At 40.4% G+C, this 19072-nt stretch overlaps 2 protein-coding genes across 5 annotated transcripts in view; both read right to left on the reverse strand.

Moving 5' to 3' along the window:
- Positions 1-1365, reverse strand: part of snx25 (sorting nexin 25) — a 55815-nt gene extending 54450 nt beyond the window's left edge. Inside the window, exon 1 of one of the 2 annotated variants that reach the window (XR_004202992.1) lies at positions 202-1365. Coding sequence is in view for 1 of the 2 variants with exons in the window: in XM_020502100.2 (XP_020357689.1) it covers positions 202-510 (309 nt within the window). In the remaining variant the exon portion in view is untranslated. The remainder of the gene's footprint in view (positions 1-201) is intronic. The other variant, XM_020502100.2, reaches the window with a different exon arrangement.
- A 4239-nt stretch (positions 1366-5604) lies between these two features.
- On the reverse strand, positions 5605-18979 carry irf2b (interferon regulatory factor 2b). Of its 3 annotated transcripts, none has more exons than XM_020502107.2 (9): positions 18739-18979; positions 17154-17246; positions 16711-16810; positions 16397-16573; positions 14304-14338; positions 13993-14116; positions 11069-11233; positions 10224-10267; positions 5605-6810 (listed from the first exon to the last, which is right to left on the reverse strand). In XM_020502107.2, the coding sequence occupies exons 2-9, from the start codon at positions 17238-17240 to the stop codon at positions 6511-6513; spliced, it is 1032 nt and encodes a 343-aa protein (XP_020357696.1). In that variant the 5' UTR covers positions 17241-17246; positions 18739-18979; the 3' UTR covers positions 5605-6510. The 3 variants fall into 3 exon arrangements, with proteins under 3 accessions (XP_020357696.1, XP_020357693.1, XP_020357694.1); XM_020502104.2 differs by having other exon boundaries at positions 13993-14119; positions 18739-18957; XM_020502105.2 differs by lacking the exon at positions 18739-18979 and adding an exon at positions 18445-18648 and having other exon boundaries at positions 5615-6810; positions 13993-14119.
- Between the last annotated feature and the right edge of the window lie 93 nt (positions 18980-19072).

Genomic DNA, 19072 nt, shown 5'->3' on the forward strand with positions numbered 1-19072 from the left:
CTATAGGCTATAACACAACATGATAATGTGTCCTCACGCAGGACTGAAGAGCACAATAATGAATGCCTATAGAGGTCTACCATATTGATTTTAAAATGTCTCACTCTGACACACAACTCAGTGGCCATAACAAGGATGACATGGAGAACAATGAAAAGGCCCATGACATGAACATAAATAAAAACTATTCAGGATTCTTACCATTAATTTGTTAAACAAGTCCAACAGGTAAGCAGACTGTCTCTTTGAAGTTTCAAATCGGCTGATTTTAGGAGGACCCTTTTTAACGAGGAGACCAAAGCTTCCCAACAAGAAGCAGAACAATGCAAAGGAGATATAAATAAAAAGCTTCAGAAAAAATGACGTTATGGTGAGCCCCCCATATCCAAACTGAAAAAGTAATGCTGCGGCGATTCCCAAGCAGATGACGGGCAAGAAACGAAAAGAGGAACCGATGGAGGCGGCGCTAGACATGGGGGCATCGGTGCTGCTCCTGCCAGCAAAATGCATGCTGCTGTCAATGACATCTCCTCAACACCGACAAGAGAACAGGCTTTGTGTTCCTCGCAGCTGGATCTTCATTCAAACGCATTTACCATATTTAGGGAGAGACGGCACCCAAATATTGACATTGGATATTGGACCTTAGAGATGAAAAAAAAACATTCCCTTGCTGTTGTTAGCCTCCTATGTCCATGTAAAGGTCTGGGCATTGACGTCATTCTATGAACCTAGCTAGTCTATGTTGCTCGTGCCATCAGATTTGCATCGCAAAGCAAGCAAGTTTCCGGTGTTCCATGTAAACAATATCTCAAACCTAGCTAGCTGGGTTGGTAAGCTAGATACCAAATGCAAGAAAGCAGCGAGCATGTAAATTCATTACAGTTCAATTACCTAACTAGCTAGCTAACTACTTAGCTGGCCAGCTAACATTAATTACGTTTACAACTCGACAGAATCCGAAAGGTGGTTAAGGCTTCTTTGGCTAAATAGCTAACGTTACATTATATAGCCAACAGGCTCTGTCCGCAGCTAACGTTAGCAAGCTTGCTAATTGCTAACAAACTCCATCAGCAATTAGCTAGCTAGCAGCTAACTATGTGCAGGTAAATGCAAGCTAGCTTTAGTTAGATAACTAGCTTGCGTGCTACCTGAAACAGACCTTTCTCGATATTTTATCTCTAAACAAAATAAATATCAAAATGCCTCTGGTTGGAAAATTGGTATTCCTGAGTATGCATCGACACAGCTGATGATGACACCTGTGTAGGCGAGGCGATGGCAGGCCGTTTTGTTATCGATTGCCCTCTATCTTCAGCTGAGTGTCTAGTTTCCTGTTATTAACTTGACTGACACATTTCTTTCTACACGTGAAATCTGCCGACCAATCAACGTAGCGGTGTCAACCGCACAAACCAAATCAGGGGTGTATTCATTACGACGATTCTGTTGTTAAATGTTTCAACTGTTGAAAAACGTTTTGCAACAGAAACCGTTAACTCCAACCGCTCTTCAGCGTGACATTAACGCTGTTGGGTTCCTCAACGGAAGTTCTAGTTCATTTAAATGTTATCGTTTCTAAAGTTTGCCTTTCCAATCTGCACATATATAAATTATCAATTATACCATGCCTTAAAGTGGAGTGAACTTCTTCCAGCCACTTATTTTATCTTTTATTTTTTGGGGGCGAGACACAACTGAACTACAACTTCCGTTTAAGAACAAAACGGAACTCAACAGCATTTGGCGTTAACTGTTGCAAATCGTTTTGCAACAGACCAAACGTTTTGTAACAAACGAAACATTTTGCAACAAACGAAACATTTTGCAACAGGCGAAACATTTTGCAAAACAATCGGCATAATGAACCCCAGTGGTGTATTTATTAGTCCAAACAGTTGCAAATTAAAACAAGGCGTAATGAATAGCCCCCATGGGAAGTTGTCAGAGGGGTCACTGTGGAACAATCAGTCAATGACCTTTCAACATTCCACCAGGTTAAACAAAGGGGAAAAGGGGATAATCATTAAGATATTATAAGGGGATAATACACTTTTGTCTTTTCATTATTATACGCGCTTGGCCAATAAGGCTGCACCATTCGAATGCAATTTTGTCTGGGCCCAATCATTTTGGGGGTGGAAAAATATTGTGAGGCACTATCATTCCACCATTACTGTAAATATATTAAGGACTTTTTCTTAATGCAAAAATATTACAGTATATATAAATATTACATTATATAGCAGAAGACATTTTGTTTTTATAGTTTTGAGAAGTGCTCTACTCTACTCCCACTATGTGTTAATCTCCAAGACAACCATTTCTACAAACAAGGGGATTCAATTAAAGGATTGCATTTATTTTTGTCAATTGCACACAAGCTCCAACTGAAACGTGACTACCGCTTTTAACCCAACCCCTCTGAATCGGAGACGTGTGTGCGGGGGCTGCCACATTAGGCGTCCGGGGAGCTGTTGTTGTCTTGCTCGTGGACAGAATGACAGATTTTTCACCTCGTCTGCTCGGGGATTTGAACTAGGAACCTTACAGGTAACTGGCATTTCAGTACACACAGTATCATAATAATCATCAATTTACCCAAATATCCAGGCTCATAGTCCAACTGAATAAAGAGAGCTTTCATTGATGCATGGTAAAAAAAATATATACTTGCACTTAGTACTGTGATGTAGACACAGAGAAGACACAGAGAAGAAAAATGATGTTTTTACATTGTTCACAAAACTGCTACATTCCTACCCACTTAATTGCTTTGTGAGCTCACACACTAAACTATTGAATACTTTGATTTATATTTCAGTTATTACTACAGCCACTAGATGGTGCAATGTATTCAGACTTTGCATGATTCACCAGAGATACAGTGCCTTCAGAAAGTATTCATAACCGTTGACTTATTCCACATTTTTTACAGGCTGAATTGTAAATGGATTGAAGATACGTTTTACCCCTCACCCATCTACACACAATACTGACAAAGTGAAAACATGTTTGTAGAAATGTTTGCTGATTTATTGATAATAAAATACAGAAATCTCATTTGCACAAGTATTCACACCCCAGTCAATACTTTGCAGAAGCACCTTTGGCGGCGATTACAGCTTTGAGCTGTCTTGGGTATGTCTGTATCAGCTTTGCACATCTGGATTTGTGGATTTTCTCCTATTCTTCCCTGCAGATTTTCTCAAGCTCTGTTAAGTTAGATGGGGAACAGCAGTGAACAGCAATCTTCAAGCCTTTCCACTGATTTTCAATGGGATTCAAGTCTGGATCACTCAAGGACTTTAACATTCTTGTTCTGAAGCCACTCCAACATTGCTTTGGCTGTATGCTTGGGGTCATAAATCTTCACCCTAGTCTAAGATCATTTGCAGTCAAGCAGGTTCTCATCAAAGATTTTCCTCCATTCATTGTTCCATTTTATCCTTACCAGTCTCCCAGTCCGACACTGAAAAGCATCCCCATAGCATGAAGCTGTCACTACCATGCTTCACGGTAGGGATGGTGTTAGATGGGTAATGAGCTGTGCCTGGTTTTCATCCAGACAAAGCACTTCGGATTCAAGCCCGAGTTACTTGTCTCATCAGACCAGAATCTTTTGCCTTATGGTCTAAAATTTTCACGTGCCTTTTTGCAAACTCCAGGACTTTCTCAGGACTGGCTTCTGTCTGGCCCCTCTCCCATAAAGCCCCAGATAGGTGAAGTGCTGTAGAGAAAGTTATCCCTCTGCCAGATTCTCCCATCTCAGCCAAGGAACTCTATAGCTCTCTCCGAGTGGTTATTGGGTTCTTGGTCACCTCCCTGAGCCATGTCCTTCTTGCCCGGTTGCTCAGTTTGGTTGAACGGCCAGCTCTGGGTAGTTCCATATTTTTTTCCACTTGGAGAACACTGTGCACTTGGAAACTTTCAACATTCTAGAAATTGTTTTATACCCTAACCCCAGATATACACCTCAACACAATTAAATCTCGGCGATCTGTGGACAGTTCATTGGACTTCATGTTATAGTTTTTGCTCTGACATATACTGTCAACTTTGAGACCTTATATAGTGGTTAGAGCGTTGGACTAGTAACCGGAAGGTTGCAAGTTCAAACCCCCGAGCTGACACGGTACAAATCTGTCGTTCTGCCCCTGAACAGGCAGTTAACCCACTGTTCCTAGGCCGTCATTGTAAATAAGAATTTGTTCTTAACTGACTTGCCTAGTAAAATAAAGGTTTAAAAAATTATAATAATAAAAATAAATAAATATAGGTGTTTCTTTCTAAATCATGTCCAAACAATTGAATTGGTCTCAGGTGGACTCCAAGTTGTAGTGATATCTCAAGGATGATGATCAAAATAAATTGGATGCACCTCAGCTCAGTTGGTAGTGTCATAGCAAAGGGTTGTGGATACTTATGCAAATGTAATATATTGCTGTATTTCATTTTCAATACATTTGTAAACATTTGTAAAAAATAAATTCACTTTGTCATTATGGGGTATTGTGTGTAGATGGCTGAGAAAATTAATATATTTTATACATTTTGAATTCAGGCTGTACATAACAAAATGTGGTATGTCAAGGGGTTTGAATACTTTCTGAAGGCACTGTAACTACAGTATTGTCATGAACTTGACCCTTTTCATTTGCCCAGAGACTATTCAACCAAACCAAAGACATGAATGAAACTAAATGAAAGAAAATATAGTTGTATTTTATATACCTCTTTTCATTCAAACAAAAGTCCTTGGGCTGGACAATGCATTTTAAGATCTGCAGATGTCTGATGGTCCAGTCCTTTAACATTGCCGTTTCATAATGCTTGGCATTTGCATGCTGTTATATGCTCTGTCTGGACTATCCTGTGGAGTGGTTGAGACTGTTTACTCTGGGATTGATTAATGGCCTATCTGGTGTGTGGTTGTCACAGCAACCAGGGCACCAATTGGCTGTGTGTTCAGGCGCAAACAGGAAGTTAAGAGGCTATGAACAGCAACCGAAACTAAAAGGCAGCCAGAGCATGAGCCAAAGCAGGCCCATTTGGCGTGCTGCTGAAGTCGCAGCTCAGCAACTACCCCCCCCCCCCCCCCCCCCACACACACACAAACACAAAGGAATGTGAAAGGATTGTTAAGAGGAAACCAGGTAAAAAAAAGAAGACAAAACCCCCCTCTATTTTCAGTTCACAATCACTAGTATTTGTAGACTTTTCAAAGCCATTATGCTTTAGCTGGAGTATCACTGCATTCATGTCTGTTATTACTGCGTTGTCGGCACTAGAAGCACAAGCATCTCTACACTCGCATTAACATCTGCTAACCTTGTGTATGTGACAAATAAAATTTGATTTGATGAAACAAGTAATACTATGATTCAACACAGAGGCAAAAACACTCACTGTTGGCACCATTTTCTTTGTAAAAATCTTCCAGAGTTGAGAAAGGACAGCAGGAAAAGAACAGAGACATTTTTTTCTTGAATCCAACAGCTGGACCAAATAACTACATAAACGTTTCACACATGGTCAGAAAACAGACATTGCTGACCTCTGGTAATCTGTGTCACTAGAAAAAAAATGTCTACTACACTGTAGTACCACAAGATTACAAAACAATATTTTTATTAAGATTTGCATGTTGATCCACAGGATTAAGAGTTGGCCATGAATGTGTGACACACTCAAACGTGTGTAAATGGATTTAGCAACTATTTTAAAACATTACATAGAGGCACACATAAGCAACAAGCCTATACAATTTCACACATGAGATGTCACAAATGCAGACTTGATAAAAATGTATTTTTTTCTTCATAATGTGTCATGTAAATAACAATAATAAAAAACAAATCGAACAAAGAATCAGAAATCTCTCATTGAGTAAAAAATATACAAATCAAATAAATTGTCCACCTTAGATTAAAATGTCCCTTTATATAAAAAAATATATATAAGCTTGCTTAAAAGGCATCAAGATAAATGACCAGGTGCATTTACTCACTTCATCCTCCTAACCAATGGATGGCATCACCTTGAAGGTCAAAGACAAGGTTGGAAAGTTAGATCAGCAAGGCCTCTTATAAGGCCTTTCCCAGGCTTCAGCCTTGCTGTCAGTGTAAACACACAGCCAGGGTGGCCACTCACATCCCCATCAGTGTTTTCCATAAGGTGCAGAAGCGGTATGCCATTACGCAGACATATCAGTATATACATTAATAACAGTGGGTGGGGAGTGGGAGAGATGCCCAACTGTTTGTAGATTCATCCCCTCACTCCCATCCCATCTAAAAGGCCCTGAGATCTTGGCAGGTTCAGTTTGGGCATCGATTCATATTCTACAGCTCACAGAGCCCCTATACTGTATGTCCCATAGACATAGTCATTACTACGAGTAGGCACTCTGGTCCAACAACAAAGCCCAGCAGTGATCAATGCTTTTCAACGCCAAGCCTGCCCCTGACTGGCCTGTATCTGGTCTTGAGTCACTGCACTGCCAGGGCTTCAGCAGGTCTTCACAGAGGAGACGTCTGATGTCTTCATGATAACGCTGGCTCTGGTCTCTGCAGCAGAGGCCTGGCTGGAGGAAGCCTGCTCTGAGGGAGGGTGCTGTGCTGCTGGCATGTCCCTGGTCCAGGGGCTGTTGCTGTAGCTAATAAGGGGCATGGGGTCCCTGGTGCTGGTCACTTTGAAGTTGGTTACCTTTCCACCAGTGACAAAGGTGGCCATGCTGGGTAATGAGCACGAGGGCACTCTCAGCACAGAGGAAGTGAAACTTGATTCCCACAGCCCACCACGAAGATCCTGCAAGTCACACAGAAGGTGGGTTTAACTCAGCCAATGCCATAACCATTCAAACACTAATTTCAGGATATACATGAATATAGAGTTGGCTACTAGCATATTTCTGTTTGCGGAATCTTCAAAAATCATTTAAAGCATTAGAAGTGGGAATTTCATTGACATAGCAAGTCTAGCAAAACATGGCTGAAACACATAGACATTCACATATATTGTCATGTTTATGAGCACTGTCAAACTTGTTCTTAATACTTTCTAAAATGCTTGTCCTCCTGCTGTTGAGCTCTGCATGATTCATCTATACTAAGGAACCTCATACTAAAAAGGGACCTCATCTCCCCACCAAGGGCTTCATTGGGCACAGAAAATAGCCTGGTGTTATACTAGTTCTCCGTTCCTCCAGTGGACATGTCAATATGTATTCAAACAATACAAAGGCAACATTTAAGAAATAAATAATGCATTCTGTAACAATATGCATGTGCTTGATTTGCTATTGTCCTTGTTTTGTAACGCTATGTACAGCGCCTTCAGAAATTATTCACACACCTTGACTTTTTCAGCCCAAATTTAAAATGGATTAAATTTAGATTTTTTTGTGTCACTGGCCTACACACAATACCCCATAATATCAAAGCGGAATGATGTTGTTGTTTTTTAAGTTTAACAAATGAATTAACAATTAAAGCTGAAATGTCTTGAGTCAACAAGTATTCAACCCCTTTATGGAAAGCCTAAATAAGTTCAGGAGTAAAGATTTGCTTAATAAGTCACATAATAAGTTGCATGGACTCACTCAGTGCGCAATAATAGAGATTAACACGATTTTTTAATGACTACCTCATCTCTGTACCCCACACATCCACTTATCTGTAAGGTCCCCTAGTCGAGCAGTGAATTTCAAACAGATTCATCCACAAACTAGGGATGTTTTCCAATGCCTTGCAAAGGGCACCTATTGGTAGACATTGAATATCCTTTTGAGCACGGTGAAGTTATTAATTACACTTTGGGATGGTGTATAAATACACCCAGTCGCTACAAAGATACAGATGTTCTTCCTAACTCAGTTGCCGGAGAGGAAGGAAACCACTCAGGGATTTCACCATGAGGCCAATAGTGACTTTAAAACAGTTAGAGTTTAATGGCTATGATAGGAGAAAAACTGAGGATGGATCAACATTATTGTAGTTACGCCACAATACTAACCTAATTGACAGAGTGAAAAGAAGGAAGACCGTACAGAATAAAATATTTCAAAATGAGCATCCTGTTTGCAACAACGCACTAAAGTAATAATGCAAAAACCACTCTCCATATTTTCAAGCATTGTTGTTGCTACATTATGAGTATGCTTGTAATGTAATGTAAATGTAATTGTTAAGGACTGGAGAGTTTTTCAGGATAAAAAATAAACGGAATGGAGCTAAGCACAGGCAAAATCCTAGTGGAAAACCTGGTATCTGCTTTCCACCAGACACTGGGAGATGAATTCTCCTTCCAACAGGACAATAACCTAAAACAAAAGGCCAAACCTACAATGGAGTTGCTTACCAAGGAATGGCCGAGACACAGTTTTGACTTAAATCTGCTTGAAAATCTATGGCAAGCCCTGAAAATGGTCGTCTAGCAATTAACAACAACCAATTCGACAGAACTTTAAGAATTTTTTTTAAAGAAAGAAACCTGGCAAATGTTGCACAATCCAGGTGTGGAAAGCTTTTAGAAACTTACCCAGAAAGACTCACAGCTGTAATCGCTGCCAAAGGTGCTTCTACAAAGTATTGACTCAGGGGTATGAATAAGAGATATTTCTGTATTTAATTTAGCCAAAAAAAACATAAAACATCTTTTCACTTTGACATTATGGGGTACTGTGTGTCGATGGGTGAGGGAAAAATATATTATTTAATAAAAAAATTATTCAGGCTAACAACAACATGTGGAACAGGTCAAGGGGTATGAATACTTTCCAATCTCAAATACTTACCAATCACAAATCAAACACACTGTACGCGTTTGATTTGTGATTGGGCTTGATTTGAGGACAATTCAAGATATTAAATTAGGGTGAATCATTAGCCATGGGAAACAAGTGAATCCAGTATTCACCAGAGAGCTGCCTTCTGTTGCTTTGTCTTTCTTTACATCAGAGCACTCTAGAACAGGAACTGACAATATAAGCTAGAGGTAGTGGTAGAGTTAGTGGTACAGGTAGTGGTACAGGTGGAGGTACAGGTAGTGGTAGAGGTAGAGGTAGTGGTACAGGTGGAGGTACAGGTGGTGGTAGAGGTGCAGGTAGTGGTAGAGTTAGTGGTACAGGTAGTGGTAGTGGTAGAGGTAGTGGTAGAGGTACAGGTAGTGGTACAGGTAGTGGTAGTGGTACAGGTGGAGGTACAGGTGGTGGTAGAGGTGCAGGTAGTGGTAGAGTTAGTGGTACAGGTGGAGGTACAGGTAGAGGTAGTGGTACAGGTGGAGGTACAGGTAGAGGTAGTGGTAGAGGTGGTGGTAGAGGTGCAGGTAGTGGTAGAGTTAGTGGTAGAGGTAGTGGTAGAGGTAGTGGTAGAGGTAGACCTGGAGGTGGAGGTAGAGTGACAGTATTACCATGCTACAGTTACTGTACTCAGCTGTTAAGCAGTAGAACTGGCTAATGTAATGAACTCAAAATGGTGGGCTTCAAGTTAAGGCTTGTTTATCAAATGTTTCAGCTGTATGTGTCTGTGTTCCCAGGCAGGCCCAGCCATGCCGCCCAGCCCTATTGGAATAAGGGAATGTTGCTAGCGAAGTGCCCTTACCTTGCCTTAGCGAACAGGCCAGCTACAATGGCACCATAAACAGGCCATCTACAGTGGCACCATAAAACAAAGCTATCGCTCTGTGTTACAAGCACTCCTTAAAAGTTGCTGAAAATTATCAACCACTTATCGTGGACATTTTGCTGATATCTTTCATTAAGATAAATAACCTATAGGGCCCTACTAGAGAAATGTTAAATTTGGCACGAAATAAGTTTGCTAATATTGCTGATTGTTGACAGGACAATTGATAGCTACAACATTCGAAGTAGCAGCAGTAGTTTTAAGGGTAATATAAAAGAGTAACTGGTGCATTCATGTTATGAACGTAGCGTTCAGTTTATCTTTATCGAGATAGTTCACTAAATTTATCATATGGATTTTAATCAATATCAGCCAGCTCTAATGCACAGGCTTAAAATCAAAGGCTTCTGTGTACCTTTCCAATCTTACAGAAAAAGCTGCCTGTCTTGAGTGATTACTAAACTAACCATGGTTACCAGGACAACCAGTTCTAAATGATGTGTTTTGCTTCTGATACAGATTTGTATTCTATTGTTCAGAGTCCTTTAGTTTGTACACAGATGGGTATAATACGTGTAGACAGAGCTCAGGCCTTACCTCCTTGGAGTCCTCTTCACTGTGCACACTGTCTGGGTCACTCTCTGTTAAGCAGACCAGGAAGAAGAACCATGAAACACAGTCAGGGATTTCCAGACTAACAGGTTAGAGAGGGATGATGACGTGAGGATTATCTGCTACCATCAGTGATACACTCTAGGCAGCCTCTAAACAGCCTCTAAACAATCATTGATCGTTTAATGCTTCACCAAATACTAAACATGCAGGACTAGTAGTTGCACTGTGTACAGTATGTCACTTTACAACACATTAACTCACTCTACAGTAATAACAGGAGCAGGTTGAATGACAGTGGAGATGTAGCCATCTTTATGATGACACACACTGGCCTTGAGCTTGCAACAGCAAAGCCATAAACCATAATATACATTAAGTAATACAACACAGTACTACACTACCTGGCTCAAATAAAGGTTCAAAGGTTTCCATTTTACCTGGTATTTTGAAATGGAGCCGATACTGTCCCTTTGAAGCCACAAGCATAGAAGGGTGTTGAAAATCTAGTAATTAATACCTCCAATCACCAAATAAATGATTCACCTATCAGTCTTATTTGATTGTAGATCTCATTCAACTCTAGCTTAATTTTGATGTGGCTGACAAGGATTCTACTACTCTATTAAAACCTATGATGGGTACTGATGTGACTTGCAGGTCTTCTGCAGGAAAGATTGTAGCTGCCAGTGTCCTCACCGTGGGTGGAGGAGTTAAACACAATTCTACATGCCAATTGGGATCCCAAATTCAAGGGCAAGCACCCATGTCTGTTGTGTTAAGGCATGGGTTGGGATGGGAGCATTTAGGGGGTGGGGGGGTGGACTTACCTCCATACGAGGACACAGGGGAGATCTGGAGTGGGTACGGGTGGCTGGAGCTGACTGACTGCTCCTCATTCTCCGTGGTCACCTCGATGGTCTGGCAGACACAAGGCAGGTCGTCGACGATCAGCTGGTCGTACCCAGGACTGTGACTGCTCTGATGAAGATATTCTGAGGAAGAGAGGATGATCCCTGGTCATTAAACGGTAACCCAGAGGAAAGACACACAAGCACTCTACACACACGCACTAGGCAGGGTAGCCTAGTGGTTAGAGTGTTGGAATAGTAACCGGAAGGTTGAGAGTTCAAACCCCCTAGCTGACAAGGTACAAATCTGTCGTTCTGCCCCTGAACAGGCAGTTAACCCACTGTTCCTAGGCCGTCATTGAAAATAAGAATTTGTTCTTAACTGACTTCCCTGGTTAAATAAAAATAAAAATAAACATAGTAATATTGTTATATGGTGGTATTATATAATTTTGTATTGTAGATATGTTGTGGTGTAATAATGTTATATGATGTACTGTTTTATATTTTGTTTTAAATGTAATGTAAGTGTCTTAATGTGTTTGGACCCCAGGAAGAGTAGCTGCTGTCTCGGCAGAACTAACGGGGATCCATAATAAACACCAGGAAGAGTAGTTGCTGCCTTGGTAGGAACTAATGTGGATCCATAATAAACACCAGGAAGAGTAGTTGCTGCCTTGGTAGGAACTAATGTGGATCCATAATAGAGGTCGACCGATTAATCTGAGTGGCCGATTAATTGGGTCCGATTTCAAGTTTTCATAACAATCGGTAATCGGCATATTTGGACTCCGATTATGGCCGATTACATTGCAGTCCACGAGGAGACTGCGTGGCAGGTTGACTACCTGTTTCCAGAGTGCAGCAAGGAGCCAAGGTAGGTTGCTAGCTAGCATTAAATGTATCTTGTAAAAAACAATCAATCTTAACATAATCACTAGTTAACTACATATGGTTGATGATATTACTAGTATTACTAGCTTGTCCTGCATTGCATATAATCGATGCGGTGCCTGTTAATTTATCATTGAATCACATCCTACTTCGCCAAACGGGTGATGATTTAACAAGCGCATTCGCGAAAAAAGCACTGCCGTTTCACAAATAGTTAATATTGCCTGCTAACATGAATTTCTTTTAACTAGGATATTGTGTCACTTCTCGTGTTCTGCGCAAGCAGAGTCAGGGTATATGCAGCAGTTTGGGCTGCCTGGCTTGTTGCGAACTGTGTGAAGACCAATTCATCCTAACAAAGACCGTAATTAATTTGCCAGAATTGTACATAATTATGACATAACATTGAAAGTTGTGCAATGTAATATCAATATTTTGACATAGGGATGCCACCTGTTAGATAAAATACGGAACGGTTCCGTATTTCACTGAAAGAATAAACGTTTTGTTTTCGAAATGATAGTTTCCGGATTTGACCATATTAATGACCTAAGGCTCGTATTTCTGTGATTTATTATATTATAATTATGTCTGATTTGATAGAGCAGTCTGACTGAGCGGTGGTAGGCACCAGCAGGCTCGTAAGCATTCATTCAAACAGCACTTTCCTGCATTTGCCAGCAGCTCTTCGCTGTGCTTCAAGCATAGCGCTGTGTAGGACTTCAAGCCTATCAACTCCCGAGATTAGGCTGGCAATACTATAGTGCCTATAAGAACATCCAATAGTCAAAGGTATATGAAATACAAATGGTATAGAGAAATAGTCCTATAATAACTACAACTTAAAAATTCTTAACGGGGAATATTGAAGACTCATGTTAAAAGGAACCACCATCTTTCATATGTTCTGAGCAAGGAACTTAAACATAATTTTTTTTTACATGGCACATATTTCACTTTTACTTTCTTCTCCAACACTTGTATTGCATTATTTAAACCAAAATGAACATGTGTCATTTATTTGAGACTAAACGGATTTTATTGATGTATTATATTAAGTTAAAATAAAAGTGTTCATTCAGTATTGTTGTAATTGTCATTATTACAAATATATATATATATATATATATATATATATATATATATATATATATATATATATATATATATATATATATATATATATATATACATATAGATATATGCCGATTAATTGGTATGGGCTTTTTTTGGTCCTCCAATAAATCGGTATTGGTGTTGAAAAATCATAATCGGTCAACCTCTAATCCATAATAAACCCCAGGAAGAGTACCTGCTGCCTTGGCAGAACTAACGGTGATCCTTAGTAAACCCCAGGAAGAGTACATGCTGCTTTGGCAGAACTAACGGTGATCCTTAGTAAACCCCAGGAAGAGTACCTGCTGCCTTGGCAGAACTAACGGTGATCCTTAGTAAACCCCAGGAAGAGTACATGCTGCTTTGGCAGAACTAACGGTGATCCTTAGTAAACCCCAGGAAGAGTACCTGCTGCCTTGGCAGAACTAACGGTGATCCTTAGTAAACCCCAGGAAGAGTACATGCTGCTTTGGCAGAACTAATGGGGATCCATAATAAACCCCAGGAAGAGTAGCTGCTGCCTTCCCAGAACTAATGGGGATCAATAATAAACCCCAGGAAGAGTCGCTGCTACCTTGGCAGGAACTAATGGGGATCCTTAATAAATAAAAATACACAACCAAAAATAAAACGTATGCATATAAGACATTAGTAAGAGCATAATTAACTACTACAGTTGTGCAGTCTTGCATGTTTACCACACACTTTTAAAATCAACATCAATTACATTGATTACATTGATAGACACAAGGTGGTCACAAATGACATCGTGTTCCCTGTAAAAGTGCACTAATTTTGACCAGAGCCTTATGGAAAGTGATCAAAAGAAGTGAACTATATAGGGATTAGTGTACAATTGGGGACACAAAAAACACACTAATGCCAGGTATTACCTGTGCAGTCTGTAAAGTACTCGTCTTTCACCTCCTCCTTCACCTCCACCTTCACCACCGGCCCATGATGGTCTCCAACAGACCCATTCATGCTCTCCATGGCTGGGAACCCGGGCTCCACCTGCTGCTGGGGTGACAGAGATAGAGGGGTGTGGGCATCTCTCTCCATCCTCATTGAAGGTCTGTTATCGATGCTCATACCATTTTACATGCAAATTATTCATTTAAAATAATAGTTTGAATGTGAAATTGATTATAGACGTATGCACAGAGGTGTTGTGTAAACATAACATTTTGATGATGGTTATTACCTTGTTCTTTCCTCCTTTCTCAGTCCTCTTCTTTCCTAGAAAACACACACAGTCCATTGTTAATAGACAGTCCATTGTTACACACAATCTATTTCAGTGTGTCAAATGTGTATCAGTTTTCTACAGGTTATTAGATCATTTACCAAATTAATACTCAGAGCACATATTACACATGAATTGAAGTTGAATGCAAAACTGGCCACATCATAATGCCTTAATACAGTCATAAGTGTGACACTCTGAAAGCGGATATATCCTACAGTTTGCCATTTATAATGTTACTACCTGGTACTCCCTGTATATAGCCATGTTACCACCTGGTACTCCCTGTATATAGCCATGTTACCACCTGGTACTCCCTGTATATAGCCATGTTACTACCTGGTACTCCCTGTATATAGCCATGTTACTACCTGGTACTCCCTGTATATAGCCATGTTACTACCTGGTACTCCTTGTATATAGCCATGTTCCTACCTGGTACTCCCAGTATATAGCCATGTTACTACCTGGTACTCCCAGTATATAGCCATGTTACTACCTAGTACTCCCTGTATATAGCCATGTTACTACCTAGTACTCCCTGTATATAGCCATGTTACTACCTGGTACTCCCTGTATATAGCCATGTTACTACCTGGTACTCCCTGTATATAGCCATGTTACTACCTGGTACTCCCTGTATATAGCCATGTTACTACCTGGTACTCCCAGTATATAGCCATGTTACTACCTGGTACTCCCAGTATATAGCCATGTTACTACCTGGTACTCCCAGTATATAGCCATGTTACTACCTGGTACTCCCAGTATATAGCCATGTTACTACCTAGTACTCCCAGTATATAGCCATGTTACTACCTAGTACTCCCTGTATATAGCCATGTTACTACCTAGTACTCCCTGTATATAGCCATGTTACTACCTGGTACTCCCTGTATATAGCCATGTTACTACCTAGTACTCCCTGTATATAGCCATGTTACTACCTGGTACTCCCTGTATATAGCCATGTTACTACCTGGTACTCCCTGTATATAGCCATGTTACTACCTGGTACTCCCTGTATATAGCCATGTTACTACCTGGTACTCCCTGTATATAGCCATGTTACTACCTAGTACTCCCTGTATATAGCCATGTTACTACCTGGTACTCCCTGTATATAGCCATGTTACTACCTGGTACTCCCTGTATATAGCCATGTTACTACCTAGTACTCCCTGTATATAGCCATGTTACTACATGGTACTCCCTGTATATAGCCATGTTACTACCTGGTACTCCCTGTATATAGCCATGTTACTACCTGGTACTCCCTGTATATAGCCATGTTACTACCTGGTACTCCCTGTATATAGCCATGTTACTACCTAGTACTCCCTGTATATAGCCATGTTACTACCTAGTACTCCCTGTATATAGCCATGTTACTACCTAGTACTCCCTGTATATAGCCATGTTACTACCTGGTACTCCCTGTATATAGCCATGTTACTACCTGGTACACCCTGTATATAGCCATGTTACTACCTAGTACTCCCTGTATATAGCCATGTTACTACCTGGTACTCCCTGTATATAGCCATGTTACTACCTAGTACTCCCTGTATATAGCCATGATACTACCTAGTACTCCCTGTATATAGCCATGTTACTACCTAGTACTCCCTGTATATAGCCATGTTACTACCTAGTACTCCCTGTATATAGCCATGTTAGTTTTACCTGTTATTGTTATTCACTGTATTTATTCCTTGCGTCACTATTTCTGTTGATCTTAAAAGGACCCGTCAGAAAGCATTTCACTGTTAGCCTACACCTGTTTTTTACCAAGCAGTTCACTGTTAGTAAACCACGGGTGTAGACTAAGCACGTAACAAATAAAATGTGATTAGAATTCAACCAATGTTCTCGCTGAGCCAGAGACTGCGTTTAAACAGGCAGCCCAATTCTGTCTTTTTTTATGACTAATTGGTCTTTTGACCAATCACATCAGATCTTATCACATCAGATATTTTTCAGAAGTGAAAAAAAATATCTGAATTAGGCTGCCTGTCTACCTGCAGCCAGAGACTCAGAGAACCACTTGCCTTTCTTGGTCTGGCGCTCTGAAGCAGACAGCATCTTGTATACTCTGAAAGCGTTGGTCCCCTTCTTGATGCTCTTGTCTTTCACCTCCTCAATATCAGGCAGAGAGTTCATAGCACAGCGGAAATTGGCCTTCCATGTTTTCGGGTCTGGTTTGTCGATCCCTAGTTGGTATTTTCCTGATAAGACAAAATCACTTGTTATGGGAAGGCCATACTGCTGCATAAACTTAAGTCATAACACAACAGTAGCATTGGTCATGTAGAACTGTGTATTGTTGGCCATTTCTTATAATTTCAAATGTTCATTACCGTACCTGTATGAATGGCCCAGTTCATAAATAAAGGAGCGTCTTTCTCCAAATCCCAGCCATGCCTTGCAGCATGCATCCATGGAATCTGGAAGATCCTCTTCTCCTGCAGGTTCATCACAACAATGATTCATTCACTTGGCTAACAAATCAGCAGCACATACATGCGTTTCCTGTTTCTACATACAGTACTTGCCAGTGAGGATTTCGAAAATATAACAAGCAAACAAAACACACACAACTTATAAAACACACAACTTAGACAGAATATGGTTGACTGTTTAGATAGGAGTGTAGACCTGTCTGTGTGACGGAGGGGTTACGTTGTTGGGTTTGGTAGCAAATTGCTTCAGCAAAGACTGAAAACCTGGTACAGAATAATCTTAGAATGTGTTGATTTTCCATACTGAAGAAAACGGAATGTCTCAATAAAGATATATTTCACTCACTCTATTAATCCATATCAGGCCAGGGATTAGGGAAGAGTTTATCTGTTCCACCAGCCATGGCCGCATTCGCATCCTTTCCACGGGCATGGTCGCCTGCAGACAGAGAGCAAGGAGGAGATAAACAGTAAATGTAATGAATTACCCATTTCCTTAGCTTCCTGTAGACAGCAACAGGTCAGAAAACCTCACTGGCAAAGAGGCCCATTAGGGGGATGACATCATTCCCTGAGCCCATCAGCAACATCTGATATCATTCTCTTACTAAAGAGCAGAAACCCAGGGCCACAACAAATATTTTACAGAGGGGTTACAACAAAACGCGAATAGACGCAGTTGTGTTTTAGCACACGTCAAGCTTTACTTTGTTGATGTGTAATATGGTGTTAATGGTTACAAGGTGCACATAAGCTTGTGATGACCATGCAAGTTGCTTAGTTATTACTGCATGCAACCGTAGCCAATAATTCTCAAATCCACGTTACCCAATGGAGATGAGCAGCGAGGCGCTGAGTTTTGGCAGTGTAGCCTACTTCCGACTACATCGAGTCAGTATCAGTCGATACTAGTAAAAAATGTCCATTATTTCATGCGTACCTTGTACGTGTTTGTCATGTGTAACTGTTCTTTTCTTTCAGTTGCTGCAATCCGAAGGTTTTGATAAAAACATAATTCTATGTGACTGTCAAATTGCGTGGTGCAGGGCTGCTCCTTATACTTTAACAAACAATGGCTCTCTTGGCGGAGGTTGCGTAAAATGCTATTTTTAATCAAAAACGACTGATTGCAGCACCAAAAGTAAATAACCCAGTTACACAGGACAAACATAAGTACAAGGTATGCATGAAATAATTGACATTTTTTACCACCATCTACAGATCTCTATGTACTCGATGTAGTCGGAGGTAGGCTGCACTCCGCCAAAACTCATCTCATCGCCACCAAACTTCATCCGGTATCGTAGAGTTGAAAATTATTGGCTACAGGTAGACGTAGTGTAATCAAGTCGTGATCAAAGTTCACTTCAACAAAAGGCAACTAACTCCTAAACCAATATTCAGTAACAGGATATTAGAATGTTATATATATATATATACACACATACATACACATACATCTTGGGTTTATCATACATATTCTAGTTTGCTTTAAAAATGAGGCAGTAAAATAACTTAGTTATCATTTAGTAAACCCTGCAGTTGTAGCCTAGTATTCATGCAATTTACCAAGCGTGTTCCAATTCCATTATACTGCCCATCTTAGCCTGATAACATACACAATAACAGACATCTACCTGTAAATGGTTATACCGTAACAATTGCCTGTAGACATTTTGGTGCGCAATGCGCCACAAAGAAACATTTCGCTCAGTCTTGTCAAGTCACGTTGTCGTCAAAACTGACAGCTGTGCTAATTCAAGTTCACAAGAAAGCTGCCAGACATATCAACCCAAAAGTGAAAATAAACTTCATTCCAAGTCGGTTGGCCAACGGATCAACATTCTATTACTTTCGATTAGGGTTTACAATGTCGCTTCGTGATTCTATAGATACATAACTTCAGCGATAATAACATGCGGAAACGTTACCTGCGATAAAGTGTTCTATTCAGCTTGATTAATCGACAGTCCTCTTGTCAGTTGAACAATATTCTCGTGTAGTTTGAGTTTCTGTATATCAAACGAAAAGTTAATTTAGCCTATTTCAGTGTCCAGATCGAAAGCAAAACAAGTAAAGGAAGTGCTTGGCGTGGAAATCCCCTCCCGATTTGTTTGTCTCACGTCCCCTGAGCCTAGATGGCGTTGCACAGGGTTCTGGAGAGCACGGAAGTCTTCTCATTGGTCTACGCCTCTGCAACGGACAGCTCAATTTCATTTTCACTTCCTCAACACCCATCTGGTTGGATTCCAGCTTGCATTTTCT

This window comes from Oncorhynchus kisutch, linkage group LG15, assembly GCF_002021735.2.
Source record: "Oncorhynchus kisutch isolate 150728-3 linkage group LG15, Okis_V2, whole genome shotgun sequence".
Classification (NCBI taxonomy): Eukaryota; Metazoa; Chordata; class Actinopteri; order Salmoniformes; family Salmonidae; genus Oncorhynchus; species Oncorhynchus kisutch.